Below are 24,623 nucleotides of genomic sequence, written 5' to 3' on the forward strand. Positions count from 1 at the left end.
TGTGATTTAGCTAATTAGGTTCAAGAATGAAGGTTTGGGTCACCCCACCAAAAGGGCAAAGAACCATGACCAGCAGAAGTGCTTGCTGAGAGGAAAGGATGATCCTTTGAAGATTTCTAGAGTGCTTTCTCTTTGCAGCTCTCCTCTCCTCTCAGGTAGCCTACTTTGTCTCCTAAGACTCACAGCTCCATCTTCTCAACTTCCCAAAGTCCATTAGTCTCTATCTGGGTGCCTCCTCCCTGTGTCACAAGCTAAGAAAATTTTGCAAGGCAGTAAGTTGGAGTATTCATAGAGCTCAAATTATTGTATCCCATTTCTCAAGGATCTCTGACCTGTGTCTTGAAAACTAACAGTTTTTTAGTTTGTTGCAGGTAGAAGGATAAATGAGTCACTGTTACATCATCTTGGTCATAAGTAGAAGTCCAATCTTTTTTCTTTTTAATCTACAGTGATACCTATGGGTCCTACTGGCTTATCCCCACTTGGAAGTTCCACCAGCTCCTCAGACTCAACATGGCCAACAATAAATGCCCTATCACTTTTTCCCCCATCGTCTTCTCTTGTACCTGGAGTCTTTGCCTCAGCAAATGACACCATTATCCACCCAGTTATCTAAATCAGAGCCTGAGCATCGTCTTAGTTTTTCCTTTCCCTCAATCCTAACATCTAATTAATTAACTAATCTGATCAATTCTAACTCATATATGTCTCCCTAATCTTTTCTCTTTTCACTATGTCTACATTCACTGCCCTAAGACCCTCATCATCTCTCATGTGGCAGTTTGTACTGTGTCAACTTGGTATAGCTGGAAGTACTTTCCCAGAATCCCTTCCTAGTATAGTTCCAAGTCAGAGTTGGCCAAAAGAATTGTAGTGATATTTGGGAAGTGGACATGAAGCAGTAGCCATTACTCTCTGAAAGTTATTGTGGTTAGATGTTGCATCTACACAGATACCAACAGATTTCAGCTTATCTTGACTCTCCCCTACTATGTGCCCAATTCTTCTTCCCAACTGTCAGCCATGCCCATCAACAGTAGCCCCAATGCCACCACCAGATACTTGGCTGAACAGTCACAGAAGTGGCGGGTACAACGCAGCAATAACTGAGTGGGTTTTGCCCCTTGCCAAGCTAGAAAGTACTCCATGTCCCTATAAAATATTCCTAATTTTATCTGACTAGTCTTTGATGTGACAGCTTCCCCACCCCCTGACCCTGAAAGCTATAAGGCAGTATTCTATTCATTATGAGATCATCAAAAATTGATGATTCAAGGGTCAGCCTTATAAAAATTCAAAATCTCCTGTAAATATGAGTCAGAATCTGAATAATAAGCTTGTTTCTATTATAACTAATAATATTGTTGCCAGGGTGGGCCTTGTTGTACAGTAAGTGTTCCTGAATGTGCATGGTGAGAAATCTAATGTTTGTAATTAGAACACTATTTTCAAAAGCTAGGGAGAACTTGGTTAAGTACTGAGGAATTTTAAAAATAAATCTAAAAATAAACCCTGATGCTTATTTCATGTTGTTAGGTGCCGTTGAGTTGGCTCCGACTCATAGTGACCCTATGCACAATAGAATGAAACATTGCCTGGTCCTGCACCATCCTTAATATTGTTGTTATGCTTGAGCTCATTGTTGCAGCCACTGTGTCAATGCACCTCGTTAAGGGTCTTAAAATCTTTGCCACTGACCCTGTACTTTGCCAAGCGTGATGTCTTTCTCCAGGGACGATCCCTCCTGATAACATGTCCAAAGTATGTAAGACGCAGTCTCGCCATCCTTGCTTCTAAGGAGCATTCTGGAGGTACTTCTTCCAAGACAGATTTGTTCGTTCTTTTGGCAGTCCATTGTATATTCAATATTCTTCGCTAACACCACAATTCAAAGGCCTCAGTTCTTCCTCGGTCTTCCTTATTCATTGTCCAGCTTTCACATGCATATGATGCCATTGAAAATACCATGGCTTGGGTCAGGCGCACCTTAGTCTTCAAGGTGACATCTTTGCTTTTTAACACTTTAAAGAGGTCCTTTGCAGCAGATTTACCCAATGCAACGCGTCTCTTAATTTCTTGACTGCTGCTTCCATGGGTGTTGATTGTGGATCCAAGCAAAATGAAATCCTTGACAACTTCAGTCTTATCTCCGTTTATCATAATGTGGTCCAGTTGTGAGGATTTTGGTTTTCTTTATGTTGAGGTGCAATCCATACTGAAGGCTGTGGTCTTTGATCTTCATTAGTAAGCGCTTAAAGTAGAAGTCTGGGTTTGTCCATATTTGGAATTTGCTTAAAGTAAGACCCACCTCTATCCTTTATCTGTACCCCTCATCTTTACTGTTGCAAGGAGATCTCACTTCTGCCCTGGAGTGTTCAGGCACAGCATTCAGGCTCAAGCCTCTGCTCAGATAGCTTGGACTGCCTTGGTGTTCAATCCTTCATTCCTGTGCACAAAGCTCTGACCCCAGGAAAGCAGCAGAGGCCCTGGGAGGGGTCATACTCTGAGCTGTTGTCAGTCACTGACTTCCTCAGTATGAGCAGGTTTTGATTCAGCATATCAGAATGATTGAGGATACAGAAGGTTCTAGAAAACACGAAGAGTAATCGGGGTACCAGGGCATTGGTATCTCCTCCACACATTTGCCACAAGCTCACCTTGCCCATGTCTCTCTAGATCCTATCACAACACCCTGAGACCCCTTCTCAAACTGAGGCATGGACCCTCCTAAGAGGAAGCCCAAGAAGAGTGGTGAGGGATGCAGGAGCAAGAGTTGGGTCTTAAAGTATCAAATCATCAACTTTATTCAATGGTCAATAAGTCAAAACAATCTTTTAAAATTCAAATAAACATGGGAGTTTTATCAGATAGGAAACAAGATTTACATGGGGTTTCTTAAACAAAAGTATGACAATTCAATAAAACTTCTGGCTTACTGAGGGCCATTTCGAGCAGTGCCCAGTGGGTACCACAGGGTACCCACTCACTTTTCTCCAGCCTTGAGCACTTTGGTGTAGAAGAATGTTTGTGAGGCACACTGGTCCACAGCCAGCAGATCCTAGAGACATGCAGAGACTCCCAACTCACAACAGAAGAGCTAGAAAGAAGGTATCTCTTCAGAGCCAAGGACCTTAAAACCAACCCTCTCTGTAAACTTCCCCTGAGGGATCCCAGGAAGGGACTTTGTGCTTGCCCTGTGGGAGGAACTCCAGAGCCAACTGAAAGTTCTCTAGCAAGTTGCCACTCCAACAGCTGTAGGACAGTGTTCTCTGTGGAAGTCTTTGGATGGTTCCCTCTTTTCCCTGGGTATAAGGCAGGCTTCTGTGGCAAGTCAAGCTTCAGCAAATACCACATGGAGCTCCAGGACACCTGTCCCAATGCCCGGCCAACTTTCAACAAGCCTTTGTATGAGTCAGGATAGGATAAGTTGTAGTAACAAACAATTCCAAAAGCTTGTGGCTTATGGCAATAAAGATTTGTTTCATGCTCATGCTACATGCTCTTCATGGGTTGCCTGGGGATTCTACTCAATGTCTCCTCCCTCCAGGACATAGACTAAAAATAGAGCAGCCATATTCTCAAGTATTGCTCGTCACCATAGAAATCTTTGGAGGGTCTCAACCTGTAAATAAACGCTCAGCCCATAAGTGGCACACACATTTCCATGCACAACTGATTGGTCAGAACTTGTCACATGGCCCAAACCAGCTACAAGGAACCAGGAAGTGCAATGTAACCATGTTATTCGAGGGAGACCAACTGGAAACATTTGGCGAACAGCTGTAATGTCTACCACAGCCTTCTCTGAAAGGCTTAACACTAAGCCTTTAGGCCATATGCCTGGTCCCAAGGGAAAACCTCAGGCCTAAAGGAGCAGTTGGAAAAATAGAGGCCCACCCGTACTGCTGTACCCACCTAAGCATAGGAGGCACCCACAGAGATCATGGGTGAGTAGCCATTACGTTTATATGGTCTGCCTCTCTGATCCCTTGGGTTGACATGTGTTCTCATGTTCTCACCAGCCCACTGGGCTCATTCTGGGTAACCTGCAGATGCTTAATGACCACCAACTCAGATTTTTCTATGAATATTCAGCAGAGAGGTAAGGAGTAAGGGGGTGGCAGCAGTGTTGGAAAGGAGAATCATGAAGTCTGTACTGAGTAATTAAGATCTGTACTAAGTAATTACTCATATTCTCCAAACTTACCCTGTATTAGGTATTATACGGGGGAGAGAAGAGAAGGAAGGTATAGTCCCTGCTCTCAAGGAATTAGAACACTATCTATTACCTAGTATTGTAATTTTTCTCTAAGTGCCAAACAAATGGTACAAATTGAGTTTGGATGAGGCAGTTTACTGCAGGTTGATTGGTGTGGAAAGGCTTCACGGAAGAATTAGGGCATGATTTCATCTGGGACACATGGGGAAGCTTTGGATGGGCAAAAGGAGGGGAACAGAGTATGGAGAAAAGGCACAGGAGTGTAACTTTTCATGCCTGCTTATAAAACGATGAGTGGATAGACCTATGTGGGGGCAGAGTGAGCCATGAAGTGGGAAACAGAGGTCAAAGGCCATGGAAGGCCTTGAATATTGAGCCAAGGTTTGTATTTATTCTTTTTTTTTTTTTTTTTTTTGGCGAACAGGTTGAGGGTCAGCTATTAGGGATACTTTACAACGGATTCTTGTCCTAGGTGGAAGGTTGGGCCAGTCATTATTCCCAAACTTGACTGTATATTGGAACCCCTACCTCCCCCACCCCCACTAGCCTCATACTAGGAGTTTGTTAAAAATATACTTTTGTTTAAAAAACAAAAAAGTTTTCCTCACAATCCTCAGGACCCATCCCTAAAGACTTCGATTCATCAGATCTGGCATGGGATCAAAAAATCCACATCCTTAACAAGCTTTCCAGGAGAGTCTGATGTGGCAGCGGTCTGAGCATCCACCAGGCCAGGCGGTTTCCACCCAAAAATGGCCCTGGCACATCTGACTCAGCATGTCAAAAGTTGAATTTTATTTAGTCACACTCCTGAAAACTAGCTCTTATTTCTAATCACTTTATTTCTGATACAGGTGCAGGTATTCTCCCTTCATTCAGATGCAATCCTCAGCACTGCGCTGGAACTCTTTTTCACAAAAAACTTCACATCCAATTGGTTACCTCCTCTTTTTGGGTTCCTTTACGACATTTACAAATCTACCTGTTCCCTTCCACTCCCACTGCTGCTACATTTGGTCAGACCTTTTTTCACCTCATGCTGGGACTGGTGCAGTAGCCTCCCGACTAATTCCTTATCCCCCTCATTCCTTCCTGCACACTGATATCAGAAGTCTCCCTATTAGTGCCATGATTGGGGTATTCTGCAACTCAACCGCAGGATTGGATCCTGCAGCTTAGCCCCAATAAAATTCAAAAGCCTTAGCATCTGAAGCTGTTATAATGTGGGTCTGCCTATTTCCCTTTGTAACTTAAAGTCCTAGCCAAACTGACTCACTCTCCTTCACCTGAACATGCCATGTACCTTCCACCCGCAAATGTTTTCTACGCTGAACCCCAACTCACACCTCTACCCAGTCGAAAGGGCCAGAATAAGTGATGGTGGCAGGGGTGGATTAGTCGGTAAGCAAAGTACACACGGGTTTAACTGCGTTTATTTACTAATCTGTAGTGGACAATTTCATATGGGTTTCACCAGATCTTTGGTTTTTATTTTTCTCTTTTTTTAATTGTACTTTAGATGAAGGCTTACAGAACAAACTAGCTTCTCATTAAGCACTTAGTACACATATCGTTTTATGACATTGGTTAACAACCCCACCACATGTCAACACTCTCCCTTCTCGACCTTGGGTTCCCTCTTACCAGCCTTCCTGTTCCCTTCTGCCTTCTAGTCCTTGCCCCTGGGCTGGTGTGCCCCTTTAGTCTCGTTTTGTTTGATGGGCCTGTCCAATGTTTGGCTGAAGGATGAACCTCAGACAGTGACTTCATTACATAGCTGAAAAGGGTGTCCAGGGGCCATACTCTCAGGGTTTCTCCAATCTCTAACAGGCCAGCAAGTCGGGTCTTTCTTTTTGAGTAAGAATTTTGGTCTACATTTTTCTCCAGCTTTGTCTGGGACCCTGTATTGTGATCCCTGTCAGAGCAGTCAGTGGTTAGTAGCCAGGCACCATCCAGTTGTACTGGACTCAGTCTGGTGGAAGCCGTGGTAGATGTGGTCCGTTAGTTCCTTGGACTAATCTTTCCCCTGTATCCTTAGTTTTCCTCATTCTTCCCTGCTCCCGAAGGGGTGACACCTGTGGGGTATCCCAGATGGCTGCTCACAGGCTTCCAAGATCCCAGACACCACTCACCAAAGTAGAATGCAGAACATTTCCTTTATAAACTATGTTATGCCAATTGAGCTAGATGTTCCCTGAGATCATGGTCCCCACAGCCTTCAGCCCAGCAATTCAGTCCTTCAGGGAGATTCGATGTGTCTGTGAAGCTTCCATGACCTTGCCTTGTACAGGTTGTGCTGGCTTCCCCAGAACTGTCACATCTTTGATGTGACGAAAAACAGGTGCAATTGTGCACTACACATAAAGTAAGCACAAGTAAGCCCGTGCATACCTTGCTTATTGGGTTATCCATCACTGGATGGTGGCATGTATTGAGAGAGGTCCAGAACTTTTAAAGGTGTCTCATGCCCACAGCTTCCTTGGGATGAAAGCAATCCTCGCCAGTTCTTTGTATATAAAATTGCTAAGACAGTTTTTGTGAAGTGCAGAGAGAACCTAACACTGCTCTCCTGGCCTCCAACCACTTTGCAGGATCGTGGCTTTAACCTCTGCTCAAAAGGGACACTCCTATCCCATGGTAAGAAACCAACCCGATCAGATCCTCTCTTGGGAATAATTAATTATAAGGAACGCAGACGGTGACTTAAACTCAGGCTGCATCCTGCCCCACACTAGGGAAATGCCTCCTTTACAGGCAAAGGATGATCCAGGGCGACCCCCTTGCTGCACGTTCAGCCCAGGCTAACGAAGAAAAGAAAGTCAAGGAGAAGATGTTCAGATCCCGCCTGCTTAGCCACCGCAAGCCCAGCTGAAGTCAGCACCACGTGGGCGCAGGTTCCTCAGTGGGGAGGATTCCACTGACCCAGCAAACACTGAAAGGAAAGGCATCTTCGTAATCACACGGGGGCGCCACTCAAAGGCTCCTTCCCTCTGGCTACTCCGGTTCATCTCCTGCGGAGTTTTCCAGTTGATTTATTTTTTCTCCTTCTTGTTTAAAAACACGTTTCTTGTTATTACAATATAAAAACGCGAATTAAAAAGTTACAAAATGCAGAAAAATGGCCCGTGGTCTCAGCATTAGAGAAAATTACTTGGCGCACGTTGCTGTGATTCCGGATTTGTCTAAACACACACACGGATTTTTAAACGAAAACAGGCAGAATTCTCTTAGAATATCGTGGATATCTTTCCAAGTCTTTCCCCCGAATAATTTCAAATGATGGCATCATGTGCATTCCATTAAAAGTGTGCGTGTGTGTGATTTAAAAAAAAAAAAGCATATCTATCATTTTAAGAGTAATAAACACATCACATTAAATTCTAAGCGGCTGCCTATCAGGATTACCAGGAAGAATTGATTCCACTTCAAACCAAAGATACACAGGAGGTGCAGCTGTCAAAACAAAAGCAAAACAGGCAAAAATCGGCAGAAATCACCTGACCGGCCCCGGAGCAGGCGCCGTGTCCGCTGCGGAGGGGCCGGAGTCGCGGGGCGCCCTCCCCGTGGGGACACGCTGTCCTCGGGCGGGGGTGGGCCTGGGCGCTCCGGAGGGGCCGCGCGCGGAGGGGGCGCGGCGTGTCCGGCGCGTGTGCGCGTGTGCGAGTGTCCGCTCGCGTGTCCGTCCGCCGTGCACCCGCGGGTGCGCGTCCGCCCGCTGAGCCCCGTGTCCACCCGCGCGCCCGCCCGCGTGTCCACGTGTCCGCCCTCGTGCCGCGTGTCCGCCCGCCGTACACCCGCGTGTGCGCGTCCGCCCGAGTGTCCGCGTCCGCCCGCGTGTCCCCCGTGTCCGCCGGCTGAGTCCCGTGTCCACCCGCGCGCCCGCCCGCGTGTCCGCGTGTCCGCCCGCGTGTCCACGTGTCCGCCCTCGTGTCCGCCCGCCCACTGTGAGCCGCGCGTCCCCCCGCCTGTCCGCGTGTCCGCCCGCGTGTCCGCGTGTCCGCCCGCCTGTCCACGTGTCCGCCCGCGTGTCCGCGTGTCCGCCCGCCTGTCCACGTGTCCGCCCGCTGTGAGTCGCGTGTCCCCCCGCGTGTCCGCCCGCGCGCCCGCCCGCGTGTCCGCCGGGAGCCGCGTGTCCGCCGGGAGCCGCGTGTCCGCCGGGAGCCGCGCTCGCTCGGCCGGGCGGGGCGGGCGGAGCCGCGCTGCCGTTCGCCTCTCGGGCTGCAGGGGGTGCTGTGCGGCCGCGCCGCCTCCAGGAAGCCTCGCGGGCCTCCGTCCTCCGCGCTGCGGCTCCGCGCTCCCAGGACGCAGCGCGGGCGGCGGGCGCGGGCGACGGCGGGTTGCGGCCAGCGGGCGGGCGAGCGGGCGGCCGGGCGGGCGGCCGGGCGGGGAGCGGACGAGGAGGACGAGAGCGGCGAGGCCTGTGGCGGCGGCGGCGGCCCCGGCCGCGGACAGCGCAGGGCCATGGCCGAGGCGGCGGCGGCCCCGGTAAGGGCGGCCAGACGCGGCCGGACGCGCGGACTCGGGGCCCCGGGGACGGCCTGCGTGTCCCGGGCCCGGCTCACGGCCCGCGGGCCCTGGGGAGGGGCGCGGGGGCCCGGGGGGCGCGGGTCCGCGGGCCGAGGGCGCAGCCGAGCGGGCCCCCACGCCGGCCGATCCGCGTCCCGCCGGAGGCCGCCCCGCCGAGCGCCCGCGGCCCGCGGACCTTCCTGCCCCCGCCCTATCCGCCGCCTCCACCCATCTCCGCGCCTGCCGACCGCCCTTCGCGGGGCTTTCCTGCCCCTCGGCGGCCGCTTCCACCTTGGAGGTGCCTTCCCTCCGCATGCACGGGTCCCCCGCTGCGTGCCGGCGCCGTGCTGCCGTGGAAGACGGTTGCCGTGCGTAGAGCCAGGCGCTGCACCCAGCCCTGTTAGGGTTAGTCTGTCCCCACTGCAAACCTGTGGGGTAGGTGCTGTTACCACCGTCAAACAAAAGGAAAACCTGAGGCCTAGAGAAGTTAAATAACTTGGCCCGGACCACACAGCTAGGAAGTCTGTGTTCAGGGACCCATGTGTGGTGGGGGAAACAGACACGTACGCTGGTAATAACAGTGCAGAACAGAAAGAGGTAAGTGCCTGCACAGGGCCAGAGGAAGGAGTGGGAAGGGCAGCCTCTGTCTGCCCCAGCCCTTCCAGGCGGTGTTCTGTGCCCTGTGCTGACCGGGGCTTCCAGGGAAGGCTAGGATTTCAGCGGCTGAAGTACAGAGCTTTGCAGGTAGGAGGACGCTTGGGCAAAGGCACAGAGCTCAGAGAGGGCAGTATGTGCCCAGGGACAGAAGAGAGCCCTGCGTCCCTGGAAGAGATGGTTGGGTAGGGAGGTTGTGGGAGATAAAGCTGCAGAGAGAGCTGGAAGGGGGTTGGTTGCCTGGGAAGAGAATGTGGGCTTCCTCCTGTAGATGAGGCACCTTGGAGGCTTTGGAGTTCCCTTACCGTGGCTCTTCTCAAGCAGAAGTTCCTGCTTCCCTGGCAGCAGTCTGTGAGGGCATCGTACTCTCCCACCCACCATTTAGTAAATGGAGCCGGCACCACCTCGCCGCACCTCATGGCACGAAGCCTTACCTGAAGCCCCCTGCCCCGTTAAAATAGGAAGAAAATGTTTTTGCCTTAATGTTCTTAAAAAATTTTTTTAATAGTTTTTGTATGCCTTTTTTCATGTAACACAAAAATTGTAATACACAGTCGATACAATTCAAGAATGAGTAGGATTTCTGTGGGTGAGGAGTTGGATGATGAAGGAGACTTCTTGAGGGACTGGCCAGAGAGGAGGAGCAGGGGAAGGGCAGGAAACGTGGATGTTGATGCAGGGTGGCCTTTCTAAGGCCAGAGCTGAGCCAGCTAGAGCTGAGCTGGCCAGCTCAAAGGGCCCAGCCCTGTGTGGTAGATAAACCCTTTGGGCTGTACCACCCGCACCTTGAGAGCAGGAGCGCCACCCACATGCAGTTTTCCCTCACAACAGCCCTCTCCCTAGCCAGAACCTCCTCACCCTTTGAGATCCATCTAAAGCCCTGGCTTCTTCATGTCAGAAGTCCTCTGGTCCTCCTTCCCTCCAAGCACTCTCATGCATTGTCCTTGGCAGTTTATTCTGATTCTGTCAAACTCATTTTGTTACCATTTTTCGGGATATCCACCAGTGATTTTCTCTAAATGATTCACACTAGTTGCTAATAGTCACTTTTTTTATTTTATAAATAGTCACCAACCATTTGTTTAGGCATAATTTCCAGAGTTTTGTATTAGGTAAGTGTTCAGCTGCTAACCGGAAGGTTGGCAGTTTGAATCCACCAGCCACTCCTTGGAAACCCTGTGGGACAGTTCTGCTCTGTCCCGTAGGGTCTTTGTGAGTCAGAATCAACTCAGTGGCAATGGGTCTAGATCCTTAATTATTGACAGAAGGAAGCATAGATACCAGGGTCTTCTCTCTGACCCTTAGGTTCAACCTTCAGACTTGGAAGGGTCAAGTTATTGGCTCCCCCACCCAGAGCAAAGCACACCCTTCCTTTGGATGCCTGAAGCTCTCATCTGAGTCACTGTGACCACCCCCAACAGCAGGATGGCTCTGCCCAGGGGGCTCCACATGTCTGATGACTTGTGCTGTGTGAAAGCCCAGCTTTGTAGCTTGTGTCTGGTGTTCCTGACCAGACTCTAGGGTATGTCATAGACTCTGCTTGCTGCAGCTGCAAAAATGCCCGAGACCGTAATTTTTATCTTGGGAAGGTTGGGAGTAATGAGAGAAAGTCAGAAGTTCAGGGGGCTCTTGTATGTCAGAAAGCGTTCACTCTAGACTGATGACATCTGCAGTAACGGTGACTTTTAGCTTGCAGGACAGGGCAGTTAGGGAGGAGGCAAAATCAGATTCTTCTGGAAGGAGGGAAATTAGCCCTTAGATTTTTATGGTTATTAAAAGGAGACGTGAGATGCTTAAAAAAAATTGAGGTCTGCTACTTGATTGTGCTGTTCCCATGAGCCAGCTGGTTTTTGCCATGTCATCAGTGGACAGCTACTGTGTGATTACGGTGGAGGTGCTGGCTGGGCTTTAGCATATCTTTGGTTTACTATTTCTCCATCAAGATGCTCCAGCTTGGTTAAGCCACAGTTTATTATCAAAATTGTACTGAGTACCTGCCCTGTGCTAGCATGGTGTTGGAGAAAGATGGAGTACTGCATTTGAAAGGCTCACGGTTTAGAGAACAATGAAGGAACTGACTCTAGGGTGGTAAGTGCCATGATAGATGTGTGCCGCTGAGGCTAGAAGAACAGCACCCACCTCTTGGGTGGTAGCTGAGATGCCCAAAGGAGGTGATTCCCTGGTGTAGGTCTGACATGTGGTACAGGAATCCCTACTCCAACTCAACTTCCCTGTGCCTAGGGGAATAGGACTTAAGGGGCATGGTGGAGGGAATGAATGGTGCTGATCTTCTCTTTATTTCTGAAAGATTTCTCCATGGACAATGGCAGCCACAATCCAGGCCATGGAGAGGAAGATTGAATCGCAGGCTGCTCGCTTGCTTTCCCTTGAAGGCCGGACTGGGATGGCAGAGAAGAAGCTGGCTGACTGCGAGAAGACGGCCGTGGAGTTCGGGAACCAGCTGGAGGGCAAGTGGGCAATGCTGGGGACGCTCCTGCAGGAGTACGGGCTGCTGCAGAGGCGGCTGGAGAACATGGAGAACCTGCTACGCAACAGAAACTTCTGGATCCTGCGGCTGCCCCCGGGCAGCAAGGGCGAAGTGCCCAAGGTCAGCTCATGGGCATCCTGGGGTGGGGGAGCCAGAGCGGCCAAGCCTGTAAGTGTGTGTGTGAGCGTGTGTGGCGCTTGTGGTTCCAGGTGCCCGTGACCTTTGATGATGTGGCCGTGTATTTCTCTGAGCAGGAGTGGGGGAAGCTGGACGAGTGGCAGAAGGAGCTCTACAAGCACGTGATGAGGGGCAACTATGAGACGCTGGTCTCCCTGGGTAAGGCCTGATGCTCATTTCTCTGCTAAGTATGATTTTGGGGCATCCTTGACCCTCTCCCTGCTGGTTTCTCATCTTAGCGATCTGTAAATCACTGGGAACTTAGGCCATTCGAGAAGCTGTCTCTGCTTCCTGCTAAAGAGGAGCCTAGAAGGCCAAGCCAGAGGCTGCCTTCCACCATGGTTGAGGCTCATGGAGTGCCAGGTCTAGAGCATGGAAGTTTCTGTTTTTGTTCCCGAGAGCTGGAGTGGAAAGGGCTCCTACTGCTCTCATAGTTAGTATATAATTGAGTCCACTTTCTCTTTTAGCCTTCTCTGAGCGGTTACATGCAATGTATGGCTTTACATGATGCTCCTCAAGGGCCGGTGGGGAACATGAGCAGACCACGCTTCTCACTGCTGCGCACATTTTCTTCATGCCCAAGGCTTTGCTTCCATCCACACCTTGGGGCCACTGCTGCTCTCCCCACTCGATACTGCCCAGTAAGAGCCTGCACTCTGTTCTTCGTAGGCTGGCTTCTCCTCGTGATGGTTTCTACGTGTAATGCATGCTTCGTAAGGATGGGGCCAGTGCAGACACAAGGCTGTGTTTTAATTTACGGAAATACATTGCTCCTTAATGTGGCAGCTCCACCAGGGTTTCTCAGCCGCAGCCGTTGGCATTTTGCACTAGGTAATTCTTTGTTGCCGGAGCTGTCCTGTGCATGGTAGGATGCAGAGCATTCTTGGCCCCTACCCACCGGCCACACCCCAGTTGTGACAACCAGAAATGTCTCCAGACTTTGCCAAATGCCCTCTGAGTGGCTGAGAACCACTGCTGTATACCAATCAAGAAATTTTGCTTCTAGGTCATTCTTGGTTTCTGGCCAGCTTCCCAGGCTGCCTGTCCCCAGCTCTGAATTGCATGTGGCAGATGCTAACCTTTCTGTCTTCCCTCAGACTATGCTATATCCAAGCCCGAGGTCCTCTCCCAAATCGAGCAAGGGAAGGAACCATGCAGCTGGCGCCGTGCTGGCCCCAAGATTCCAGATGTCCCTGTGGACCCTAGTCCAGGTGAGGGGCTGGGAGGAGGGCAGGGAGATAACAGGGTCTCACATCAAGCAGAAAAATCAAGGGCCAGGGAGTGTGATCTTTCCAGAGAGAGCCAAGGAGGATGTCAAACTGCGATGTTTTAAAACTAAGATTTTTTTTTACAGCTGAATTAGATCATGTAACTATTCAGTTAACAGTCTAGAAGCTCACACTTTCCATGGTGGAAACGGACAGGAAACATGATCTTCTAGTAAAGAGAGCCAGTGGCCCAGAATGCGGGGAGGAGGAAGGATAGGGGAGGTGGGAATGTATAAAAGACAGAATTGGATTCATTCATTGCCTCCATCCAAGAACCAGATTTCATTTAAACCCATCAGTAGTTACAGAACATAAGTTATCTGTTACCACATGGTGCAACAATTTTCTTTTATTCCTAAAACACATCCTTTAGAAGTTGTTTTTTAGGGTGTGTTGGTAATGAATTCTTAGATTGTGTGTTTATATATGAGTTCATATTTGTCTGGAAATCTCTCCATTCTATCCCTATTTTGAACGACAAAATTCTAGGTGGTTATCTTCTCTGAGCTCTTTGAAGGTAATTGGCCCTTTTTTTTTGGCCTCTGGTGCTTCTGTTGAGAGGCTGTCTGTCAGTGTTACCATTGTCCCTTTGTCGTTAATCTGCCTTTTCTCTCTGGCTTCTTATAGACCTGACTTCGGTTATCTGCAGTTCTGGTACTATATGTCTAGGTTTGGATTTTTTTTTCTTTATCCTGGTTTAATCATTGCTATTTTTTTCATCTATTTGGGGAAATTCACAATGCCATCTCTTTGAATATTGCTTTACTACCATTCTGTATTCTCTTTTTCTGGAACTTTCTCATTTTAGCCTCCATATCTTTGAGCCTCTCTATTTTCCACCTCTGTCTGTATTCTGGAAACCCTGGTGGCACAGTGGCTAAGCGCTGCGGCTGCTAACCAAAAAGTTGGCAGTTTGAATCCACTGGCAGTTTGAATCCACCAGGCACTTCCTGGAACTGCCGTATGGGGCAGTTCTACTCTGTCCTTTAGGGTCTCTGTGAGCCGGAATCGACTCAACGGCAGCAGGTATATGGGTGTCTATTCTGAGTTCTGAATAATTTCTTCTGATCTGTTTTCTACTTAGTTCACTATTCTCTGTTCAGTTGTGCCATTTTCCTTTTTAGCCCACAGATTTGATTTTTTATTTCAATGATCTCATCTTTTAATTCTAAAGTTATATTTGATTCTCTTTTAAAATCTGATTAGCTAGTTTTGTTAGTCCCTTGTATATTTTTCATACTTTCACTCCCCTTTTTCATTTCTCTAAATACATTAAAATTTATATTTTATATGTGATATTTTTAATATCCACAGTCTCTATGAGCCAGATTCTACAGTTCCAAATTTTCACTGACTTTGAGCCAGTTTATTGGTTGGGTGATCGATTTGTGAGCTCATTAGTTATTTGAAAGTTGTGTTTAAACTGCTGTTTTCCTGGGAATATAAATTTCTGCCTCTGCTGGTCATCAGGTGCCAGTGCAGACCTGGGACCACTTCAAGCTAGAGTCTTGGCCCAGAGCTTTTTGGCCACGTTGGTGGTGTGAGTGCCTGCTGGGGTTTGTCAGCTCCCAGGGAAGAGTCTTCTTCCCCCTCAGCCTAGAGCCAAGGCCAGGCCACGCAAGTTTCCTGCAGGGCAGGGTTTCACTTTTGTTTTTCTCTTAATCTACTGGAAATGTTGCCCTTTGGGGTTCTGGACTTACATGTATGGTGGTGGGGGGTCTTCAGTCCACCCTCCCACCCTGCTTGAACCCCAGGCTTTTCACAGTCCTCTACCCCAGATGTGGGCGTTCCTTTGAAGCCTCGGCTCTAGGAGATAAGACATCGAAGGCACATGTCCGTAGTGGTACTGGGCTTTCTGACAGTCTGCCTCTGTTTGTTTTCCTTACTTTATTTACAGGTCATCCATTTTTTTTTTAATGTATTTTTATACTTTACCCAGCATTTTTATATGCTTAGTACTCTGGGAGGAGTTTCTCTGAATATGCAGCCAGCTGTATGCTTGAAATAGAAGTGCTGAACGCTGCATCTGCATCTGTTGAGATGATTATATCGTTTTCCCCATTAATTCATACAAAAAATTTCTTCATTAAATTCTCTGTTAAATTTGTGACTTGTGTTACTACTATGTTAACTTGTCCTTGAGTTTTTGTGGCAAACTTAGTCTGTTCATAATGTATTGCCTTTTTTAGTTTCTTATAAATACATTGCTGAGTTTGAGAGATATTTATTTCATTTAGAATCTTCGCATATATGTTTATCAATGAGATTATTATATACGTTTTTTTCATCTACTGTCCTCTAGTTTTTGCTGTCAAAATTATACTGACCTCATAAAACGAGTTGACAGGTGTTTTCTCTCAGCGTTTTGAAGACATCCCATCATATCCTGATAGCATAATTGCTGATGGAAACCTGCTTTGAATCTGCATCTCGGTGTTTTTTCTTTAGTACCTCTTAAGATTTTGACTTTACTCTTATTCCATTTCACACAAATGTTGTCCAGGTTTGTATATTTTTATTTCCTACTTCGAACTGTGGACTCATAATTTCTTCAGTTTTGGAAAAAATCTCAGCCATTACTGCTTACTGCCGTTTACTCATCTCTCTACTCTTTCCTTCTGAAATTTTTACGGGCATATATTGGTACTCCTTATTCTATCCCCTTTGTCTCTTAAATTCTCTTTCATGTTTTTCAATTCTTTATCTCTCATGACCGTACTCTTGAGTGTTTTCCCTGGACCCAGCTTCCACGTCACTGATCTTCTCTTCAGCTGTGTTCAGTCTGTTATACCATCCATTGAAATTTTCATTTCAGTGACTGCTTTTATCATTCCTAGAATGTCTATTTAGCTTTTTCAAAGTTGTCTTTTTGAAGGTAAGTCTTGCTATGGAGACCCTATTCCTTCTATATTTTTGGCATTTTATGCATACTTGCTTTATGTGTCATTCAGCTTACCCTTTCTGTAGATCTTGGGAGTGCCTTCTCCCCTGAGTTTTATTTTCTGAGCCTTAGGGCCCTTTGGCTGCTCTTCTGGTTTGCAATTTCAGTTTTTTAGTTGGAGTCCCTGATGACCTGTGCCATGAGGTGTCCCTGTGGGGTAGTTTTGCATTTGCCCGTTCTGGAACCCCACGGGTTTCCATGGTTCTCAGCCTATTTTTGTGTGAATTTCTCAACCTAGGGCTTCTGCCCCATGTGAATAGTGTGAATTCAGTGTAGACATGGGCCTTGGATTTCCTGTGGGTGACTTTCCACCTGGTCCTGGAGAGTTCCTGCTCTTTGCCTTGTGAATGCTAAAACCCCAGCCCTAAGGACTGTAACCGACTCCGGAGACCCCGTGGGCCACTGGCCTCTGCTCTGACTCTTGGTTTGACTTTGTGTGTTCTCTTTGATTCTTGTATCTGGAATATTTGTTTTAAGTTCACTTAAACATGAGAGTGGGGTTTGGGGGGACTTTTGGTTAAGTTTTGTCTAGATTCCCGTGTTTAGAGTGGGAGAGAGGACTTCCCACTATTAGCCTGTCTTCCCCACCAAGCAGAAGTTGGCCTAAGTACTCATTACATATTCTTCCCTTTCACCCTGCTTGTGTTCCCAGGATCATGTGTCGTCAGGCTTTGCCCAGAAGGCCTGGGAGCCCATTTACTATTGCCTTCTCTTTCCACCAGGCCCTATGCTGTTTGACCCCTTTAAGGCCTCTGTGTCCATTTCCTGGCTGGTGTGGGTCCTCTGTTGCTGTTGGCTCATGCACTCTCCCTTCCCTAGGCTCTGGGCCCCCTGTTCCTGCTCCTGACCTCTTGATGCAGATCAAGCAGGAGGGTGAGCTCCAGCTCCAGGAGCAACAGGCTCTAGGGGTGGAGGCCTGGGCAGCTGGGCAGCCAGACATCGGGGAGGAGCCCTGGGGCCTGAGCCAGCTGGACTCGGGAGCAGGAGACCTCTCAACGGACACTACCCCCAGTGAGTGGCCAGGACGGGAAGCACTGGGGGGCCTGGGCTGGCGGAGGGGAAGGGGCTCTGGGAGTGCTGAGGGGGGTGTCGTGGACTCTCAAGGCATCTGACCCACCGTGAGGGCCACTGAGTTCAGTGCCGCTGTGGTCCACATCCTTGCCTCACCCTGTTCTTCCTCCTCTCCCAACACCGGGCATTTCAATCACTAGTTGCCTCATCTGATTGTAAGTGATATCTGGGCTTCCTAGTGCCTCAGAGAAGGGGGTGAAAGAAGCTGGGTTCAGGAGAGGTCTGGCTGTCATGGTTTTTGCAGGGCGTCTCAGGGCTTGCCCACTTTACCCTCCTGTAGTTTTTCTCTGTCCCCTTTCTTTCCCTGAACCTACAAGCTCTGGTTCCTACCCTGCAGGCGTCCATTCCAGCTTTTCCACCACTATCCCGCCTAGCTCCTGGCAGGCAGACCTCCCTCCCCACCATCCTTCCTCCGCCTGTTCAGATGGGACTCTGAAGCTCAACACTGCAGCCTCCACGGAAGGTATACAGGGGCTGGGAGAGGAGGGAGGGCGGCCCTGTGTGCCTGCTGGGGAAGCCTTGCCCTAGACACCCCAGACACACTTGTTTTTATTGGAGAACTGTCCAGACCTGTCAGCCAACAGGCATTCAGGTTTCTATAGTCTTGTGACCCCGTACACTCTGTTCTTTATCTCCTTTCACATGGTGTTGATCGGTCTACCCTGATAAGCTGACTCCTTGAGGAGATATACCTCCTTCCCAAACTCCAGCAGCCAGGAGCTCCTCTCTTTCACGCAGAACAAAACAGAAACAACTTCTTAGGTAGTTGTTACTACTAAAGACAGGTGTCTGAAGGCTGGGATTGAGAAGAACAGCTACCACGTATATGTACAAATCTCCTATTTCCTTCTGCTGTGTAGGCCAGTTATCTGTTACTTTAAGTAATGATCTCTGCCATATTTAGTGCCAAAATGTGCTAAAAACAAACAAAACAGCCTAGAGCCCTGATAACAAAACTTCAGGATGTGAACTTCGAATGCATTTCCATAAAATCAAGCACACTTTACCCATTGAACAGTGTTTTTATCATTGGCTAGGGGGCACGCTGGTTGATACCTGCTGCATGCCCGGCAGTGTGCTAGGTAGTTCTGGAGGAGTTACACCACAGAGGAGGTGGGGGAGGGACTGCTCTAAAGCCCACAGCTAGTGTGGGGCAGAGCCAGGTAGGACCTCAGACTCCCCCGAATCCCAGGTTAGCACTTTGCCCCTCAGGTATGTGCCACCAGTAGTCAGAATTATTTCTTGAATTCGTGATGAGCCTTAACAGCCAACAGTTCATGGGACCCAAAGAGCCAATTTGATCGCTGCTTGTCCTTGGTGGAGGCCAAGCACAGGTGTCCTCACGGTTCCTGAGCGATGGTCTCAAGGGTAGTGGTCCTGAGAGTGGTGGCTGTGGGGCCGAGTAGGGAGGGGACAGACGACACCCGTTTTTTTTGTCTTTCTCAGCAGACGTAAAAATTGTGATAAAAACAGAGGTCCAGGAGGAGGAGGTGGTCGCCACGCCAGTGCACCCTACTGACCTGGAGGCCCATGGAACCCTGTTTGGACCAGGCCAGGCCACGAGGTTCTTCCCCAGCCCTGTCCAGGAGGGGGCCTGGGAGAGCCAGGGCAGCTCATTTCCCAGCCAGGACCCTGTGCTGGGGCTGAGGGAGCCGGATCGGCCAGAGCGGGATGTCCGGGAGCTGAGCCCCGCTGTGGCCCAGGAGGAAGCCCCCGTCGGGGACTGGCTCCTCAGTGGGGTCCGGTGGGGCTGGAACTTCAGGTGCAAACCTTCTGTGGGCCTGAACCCAAGGGCTGGGCCTGAGGGGCTCCCTTACCAGTCGCCAGACAGTGGGGAGGCTGTCCTGGACCCTGGCCAGGCTCCGAGACCCTTCAGTGAGCCCTGTAAGTACCCGGGCTGGACAAAGGGCTTCAGCCACAAGGCGGGGCTGAAGAAGCACCCAGCAGCTCCTCCCGGGGTCCGACCCTTCACGTGCGCCACATGTGGGAAGAGCTTCCAGCTGCAGGTCAGCCTCGCTGCCCACCAGCGCAGCTGTGGGCTGCCCAATGGGGCGGGCGCGGGCACAGGCACGGCTGGCACCACAGGCGCGGCGGGCAGCGGTGCGCGCGGGGACGGGAGCGCGCTGCGTTGTGGGGAGTGTGGGCGCTGCTTCACGCGGCCAGCCCACCTCATCCGACACCGCATGCTGCACACGGGCGAGCGGCCGTTCCCCTGCACCGAGTGCGAGAAGCGCTTCACAGAGCGCTCCAAACTCATCGACCACTACCGGACGCACACGGGCGTGCGGCCCTTCGCCTGCACCGTCTGCGGCAAGAGCTTCATCCGCAAGGACCACCTGCGCAAGCACCAGCGCAACCATGCTGCGGGCGCTAAGGGGTCGGCCCGAGGTCAGCCGCTCCCGCCCCTTCCGCCTGCGCCCCCGGACCCTTTCAAGAGTCCTGGCTCCAAAGGGCCAGGGGCCACTACAGACCTGGTGACGGACTGGACTTGTGGCCTCAGCGTCCTGGGTCCCGCTGACGGCAGTAACCTTTGAAGCCCCACCAAGGCAAGCGGCCCCTGGGGCTTCCGCAGGCGCACAAGCTTGAAAGGATCGTCTCCGGGCGCCAGGGAGAGACCCAGAGCGCACAGACAGAGATGGAGACCGGAAGAACCAAGCGCAGGCGTGGCTGGGCGCTGATCGCGGAGAAGGAGAAACCATCCAACAGTACAGCTTTCACCTATAAACAAAGCAGAGTTCTCTGGTTGTGAAACTGAGTACCATAGAATTTTAAGTAATTTAATTATGAAACTTTTTTAATTCTGAGGACAAAGCTGGAAGATAGTAGTAGCACCAGTTTAAATTTTGTAGCATACTTTTGGTTTTTGAAGCATGTGTTTGTGTCTGCTGGGTCCTCACCAAGTCTGGCAGTGAGTTGAGTGTTGGGGTGGCTACCAGGTGACTCCCTGGAGTGGGGTATCACACCATGCCAGGGTAGGCTGGTCCAGGCCTGGGGCTCCGAGCCTCTGGGAAGTGAGGACAGCTGGGTTCCAGGGGGCCCCACCCTCGTCTCAGTGGGGAGAAAGACGTCCCTGAAGTAGCCTGTCTGTTTCCCAGCTTCCCTCTCTGTCTGAAAAGGCTGGTCCTGTTTGTGTTGTCCCTGTCACGGCTGCCTGCCGTTCCTACCAGAAGGGAGCTTGTCCATGCCGCCTTTTCCCTAACTCCTGGACCTCCTGAGGAGAGCGGTCTGAAAACATGGCTTTGGGTCTGGAGAGGGGGAAACAGGCTGGGGGCTTGGGCCCAACACACCGCCCACCCCTGGCAGAGCCCAAAGGAAGCAGGGCATACTGCCTGCACGAGGCAGCCCTCCACTCCAGTAAGAGGCTCTGCTTATCTTGCCTCTTTGTGTAATGTTTGTTTTGTTTTGTTTTGTTTTCAAAATGCTTTCACATTGCATTTCATTGGTCATTATCGTGACTTTGTGCAGCAGACAGGCCAGGTGTGATTTATTTTTAGAGCTGAGGAAATAAGTTGCTCAAAGAGCACACATCTTAGGTCCTCACTGGGTACGTTGTGGTGTGCCACAAGGTGTGAGAGCCACAGGGTAGACATGGCCCATGGTCCTGGGACATCAGCTTGGGGGAGAAGGGTTTTAACGTTGGCCTTTTAAAAGACCTGTTCCCGCACCTGCATGGGTGAGATCATCAGGCCCGCAGGTACCACGTCTCTGAACACCTGCCCTTGGTGTGTGTGTGAGCTCGCTCTCTGGTCAGGGGCACTTGGGAGGCAAAGCCTGAGAAGCTAGGGAAGGGTAAGTGGCTTGCTCATTCCCTGTGTCTTAACATCTTCATGGTGGAAATAGAAACGGACCCAGTTTTCTTGATTCTACCATAGTGCTGTCTTGACCACGTGAATATCCAGTCTCGTTTTGTTGAAGCAGCCACTGGTTCTCTTACCCAAAATGGGTACCTTGGTTCCCCTGCCGGAGGGAGAGACCAGATATTTCATTCATTCAGCAACCTCATGCGTACTTTTATTAGGCAATAGACTAGTTAAGAAAACTGTTTCTTTGTACTGTATATTTTGTACCTGTTTACACTTCTAATATTGATATAACTGATATTTTGAAAAACAAATGAACAGAAAACATCCTGTTAAAATAAAATCTAACCAGCACCAAGGCGGTTTGGTGGGTTCCATTCTTAGAGCTGTGTCTTTGGCACTGAAGCTTCTGACCACACCCCTAAGGGAGCTGTGTGGTCAGCTTCCTCAGCACTGTTCTTCTGTACTCGGTCACCTTGCACCCAGACAGGTGCCTGTCCCTGAGAACTCAAAATGGAAGAATTCCAGAGAAGTTAGACTTGGTGAAGATAAACTGACATTTGGAGGGAAATCAAAACACGTCAGGTCACTTTGTTTCAGAATATAAACGTGTTTTTGTAATTTTGTTTTATATAATTTGGTATGATGGCCATAAAGATAGAAAAGTCTGGGAGGAAAGTTGCAAAATGTCGAAGAACATTGTACATTGTCTGATTTCTCCTTGAAACTTTTTCTTATCGTGCAGGAGGTGATGGAAGAGTTGATGATGCCTGTAGTTGTTGAGATGCCTGAACTTGGAGCAAAGTCCATCTGATGTCTGAGTGTAGTGGAAGTGAACTGGGATTGGAGGTGTCCTAGGTCTGAGCTCTGGTCCCATAACTTGCTAGCTGTGTGACCTGGGGCAAGGGACCACTTCTGGTCAGCTGTACTAACGTACGTAATGAGGGTATTGCATTCTGTGACCCTAAAGATCCTAGTTCTGTGGCTCTGAAGCCTGTGGTCCTGGGACAGAGCACCATGTACAACTACACCTCATCTCAGGAAGGGCATGCGTGTCAAGCTGTGGAGAAGGGCCAGGAACATAACTGGCTGGTGCCTCACATCTAAATTTAAAAGAAAGAAGGGGGACAGAGAGGGGTATTTTCGAAAAATGCAGGTGAGATGCCTTCTGAGAGCCTGGCAAGATGTGGTCTCGAGGAGCCTTATACCTTTTCAGCACAGAGTATGGTAGTTCTCTGGCCTCCTGAACTGGAGACATCTAGTTTAGCCTCTCTCCAGCCTGTTCCTCACAGCTACTGAAGTTATCTGCAAAACATAAATTTAATCATGTCCTCTGCTTCACAAACAACTCTGCCCTTTGGGCAACTCATTGTCCAAACTGGTCTGCAGCCTCAGCCTCTACCACAGCCTCTTTGAGGTGGGAAACTGCTCTCAGAGTCTCAGGGCCTCTGCACAGGAGGCCAGTCTGACTTTCCACCTGATGAGGACCTTCCCACAGCACTTGGGACTCACTGCTAATGCTGTATTTAACTCCACTGTACCATAACCACTTGTGGTGTGTGTGTGAGCAAGCTTGACCTCAGCAGGTGGCCTGGCCCTAACCTGTGACAAGACTTCACAGGCCTGAGAAATTACCTGGTAAAAGTGTCTGGCTAGTAGATATAATAAAGAAATGGCCAAGAAAAGGCAATTGACAATGCCCAAGTAGCAGAAAGCAATCCTCTTAGCTTCCTGTCTGGTCCAGGAAGTTGAATGCCTGGGGTGAGGGTGGGAGGAGCCACAACTACGCTTGCAGGGCCACTCAGGGAACTTTGGGGCTTCATGCTACCAGATTTGGTACTGTTTTCTCATTCTTTAAAAAAAAAAAAAGATTTTCTCAGATGGAAAAGCACTGTCAAAGGCCATGGAGCTTGAAGAGTTGGGACACCCACTCAGTGGTAATTTTCTGAGCACCAGCAGGGAACAGTCACACATGGTCTTTGCTCCTTATGAGGCTTCTAAAAGGCAGCTGGGGAGTCAAGTGCTGGCTATGTAATTAATTTTTTTAGTTTATTTTAAAATCATTTTGAAAAAAATTTAAATGTAATATGATGCAAAGAATAATCCATCTATTCAATAAATATTTATGTAACACCTATTACATGCCAGAGTAATACTCATGTTCCCGTCAACCAGAATTAACAATTGTTAACATCCTATCAGGGCTGCAAACTGGTTCTATCCAGTTCCAACCCCTACTGAGAATTTGCATTTCTAACAAGTTCCTTGCTGAGAATTTGCATTCCTACCCAGATATACTGAATCAGAATCTACGTTTTAACAAGATCCCCAGATGATTCTTATGTTTAACTTCCTAGGAACTTGTTAGAGATGGAAATACAGACTTCTTGTTAGAAATGCAAATACAAACTTCTATGGTTTGCTAGAATGACTCAAAACTCAGGAAAATGCTGTATGTATGACTATAGTTTTATTATAGCAAAAAGGATGCAAGAGACACGTAGGTGAGGCCTGGGAGGGTCCCCAGTGTGAAGCTGCTGTGTCCCACAAGTTGCATTACCTTCCTGATGGCATTGATGTCTATCACCAATGAGGAAGCTCATCTGAGCCTCAATGTTCAGACTTTTTCTTAGAGTTTAACTACACAGGCATGATTGATTAATTCATTTTCCACATGATGAAACAATTTCCAGGTCCCTTCCCTCCCCAGAGGATGGGCTGATATTACATGGTGGGCTTTCTGGCATGGCCAGTCTGTATCCTGAATAATTCAATCACCTGGGAAATTCCAAGGGTTTAGAGGTTAGCTCCCAGGAACTGGCCACAAAGTCCACATTCTTTGGGTAAAGTTAACAGGTATACACCGCAAACCACTGCTCCACAAACTTCCTCAGAACCCTGGCTCTACCACTGGTCTGAAATATCCTACTCAGGCAAAAGCACTGGCCTTAACTTGAAAGTTGAGGCGTTTCCTGAAGGTATTAACAACTGGAGGCTGTCAGTTTACTGCACTCCTTGCAGCTGAATGGTGACTTCTTGAATGGGGATCTGAGTGGCATAACTCCATGGCTGCCACAGATGACAAAAAGCTTATTTGTCTCAAAGCTGGGCTCTTGATGGTGGTGGTAGTAGTGGGGTGTCTTGAGAATTGAAAGCTACTAGTAGTATGAACTAAGTAGCTCATGCAGGTTTGGGATTCAAATTCATGTCATATGTGGAGCTGATAAATTAACAAAAAAATTGGGCCTATGCCAATAATAGAGATCCCTGGCTGAAGCAAACTCAAAAACAGTAGGAATCCTCCCACAATCAGATCACAAACCCTGCTCAATATAAGCTCATAATCACAAATTTCAAAACCCACAAGGAAACAATCCACCATTAATGAGAGCACAACAAACACAAGGATTAAAAACCCAAGAATTTAAATTCATGTACATATAATCCAAAAGAGAATATAGCATGAGTATTTTTACAATGAATAAAAATGTAAAGTTAA

General features: G+C 49.0%; 1 protein-coding gene across 9 annotated transcripts; it reads left to right on the plus strand.

Annotated features, from left to right (window-relative positions):
• Positions 1-8,633: 8,633 nt before the first annotated feature.
• ZNF746 (zinc finger protein 746) lies at positions 8,634-23,764 on the plus strand. Of its 9 annotated transcripts, none has more exons than XM_064289562.1 (7): positions 8,634-8,704; positions 11,688-11,987; positions 12,077-12,203; positions 13,142-13,255; positions 17,073-17,264; positions 17,662-17,787; positions 18,774-23,762. In XM_064289562.1, exons 1-7 carry the CDS (start codon positions 8,681-8,683, stop codon positions 19,856-19,858), a joined length of 1,968 nt encoding a protein of 655 aa, XP_064145632.1. In that variant the 5' UTR covers positions 8,634-8,680; the 3' UTR covers positions 19,859-23,762. The 9 variants fall into 9 exon arrangements, with proteins under 9 accessions (XP_064145632.1, XP_064145631.1, XP_064145634.1 ...); XM_064289561.1 differs by having other exon boundaries at positions 18,771-23,761; XM_064289564.1 differs by having other exon boundaries at positions 12,122-12,203; positions 18,774-23,761.
• Positions 23,765-24,623: the final 859 nt, after the last annotated feature.

This window comes from Loxodonta africana, chromosome 8 (assembly GCF_030014295.1).
Source record: "Loxodonta africana isolate mLoxAfr1 chromosome 8, mLoxAfr1.hap2, whole genome shotgun sequence".
NCBI lineage: Eukaryota > Metazoa > Chordata > Mammalia > Proboscidea > Elephantidae > Loxodonta > Loxodonta africana.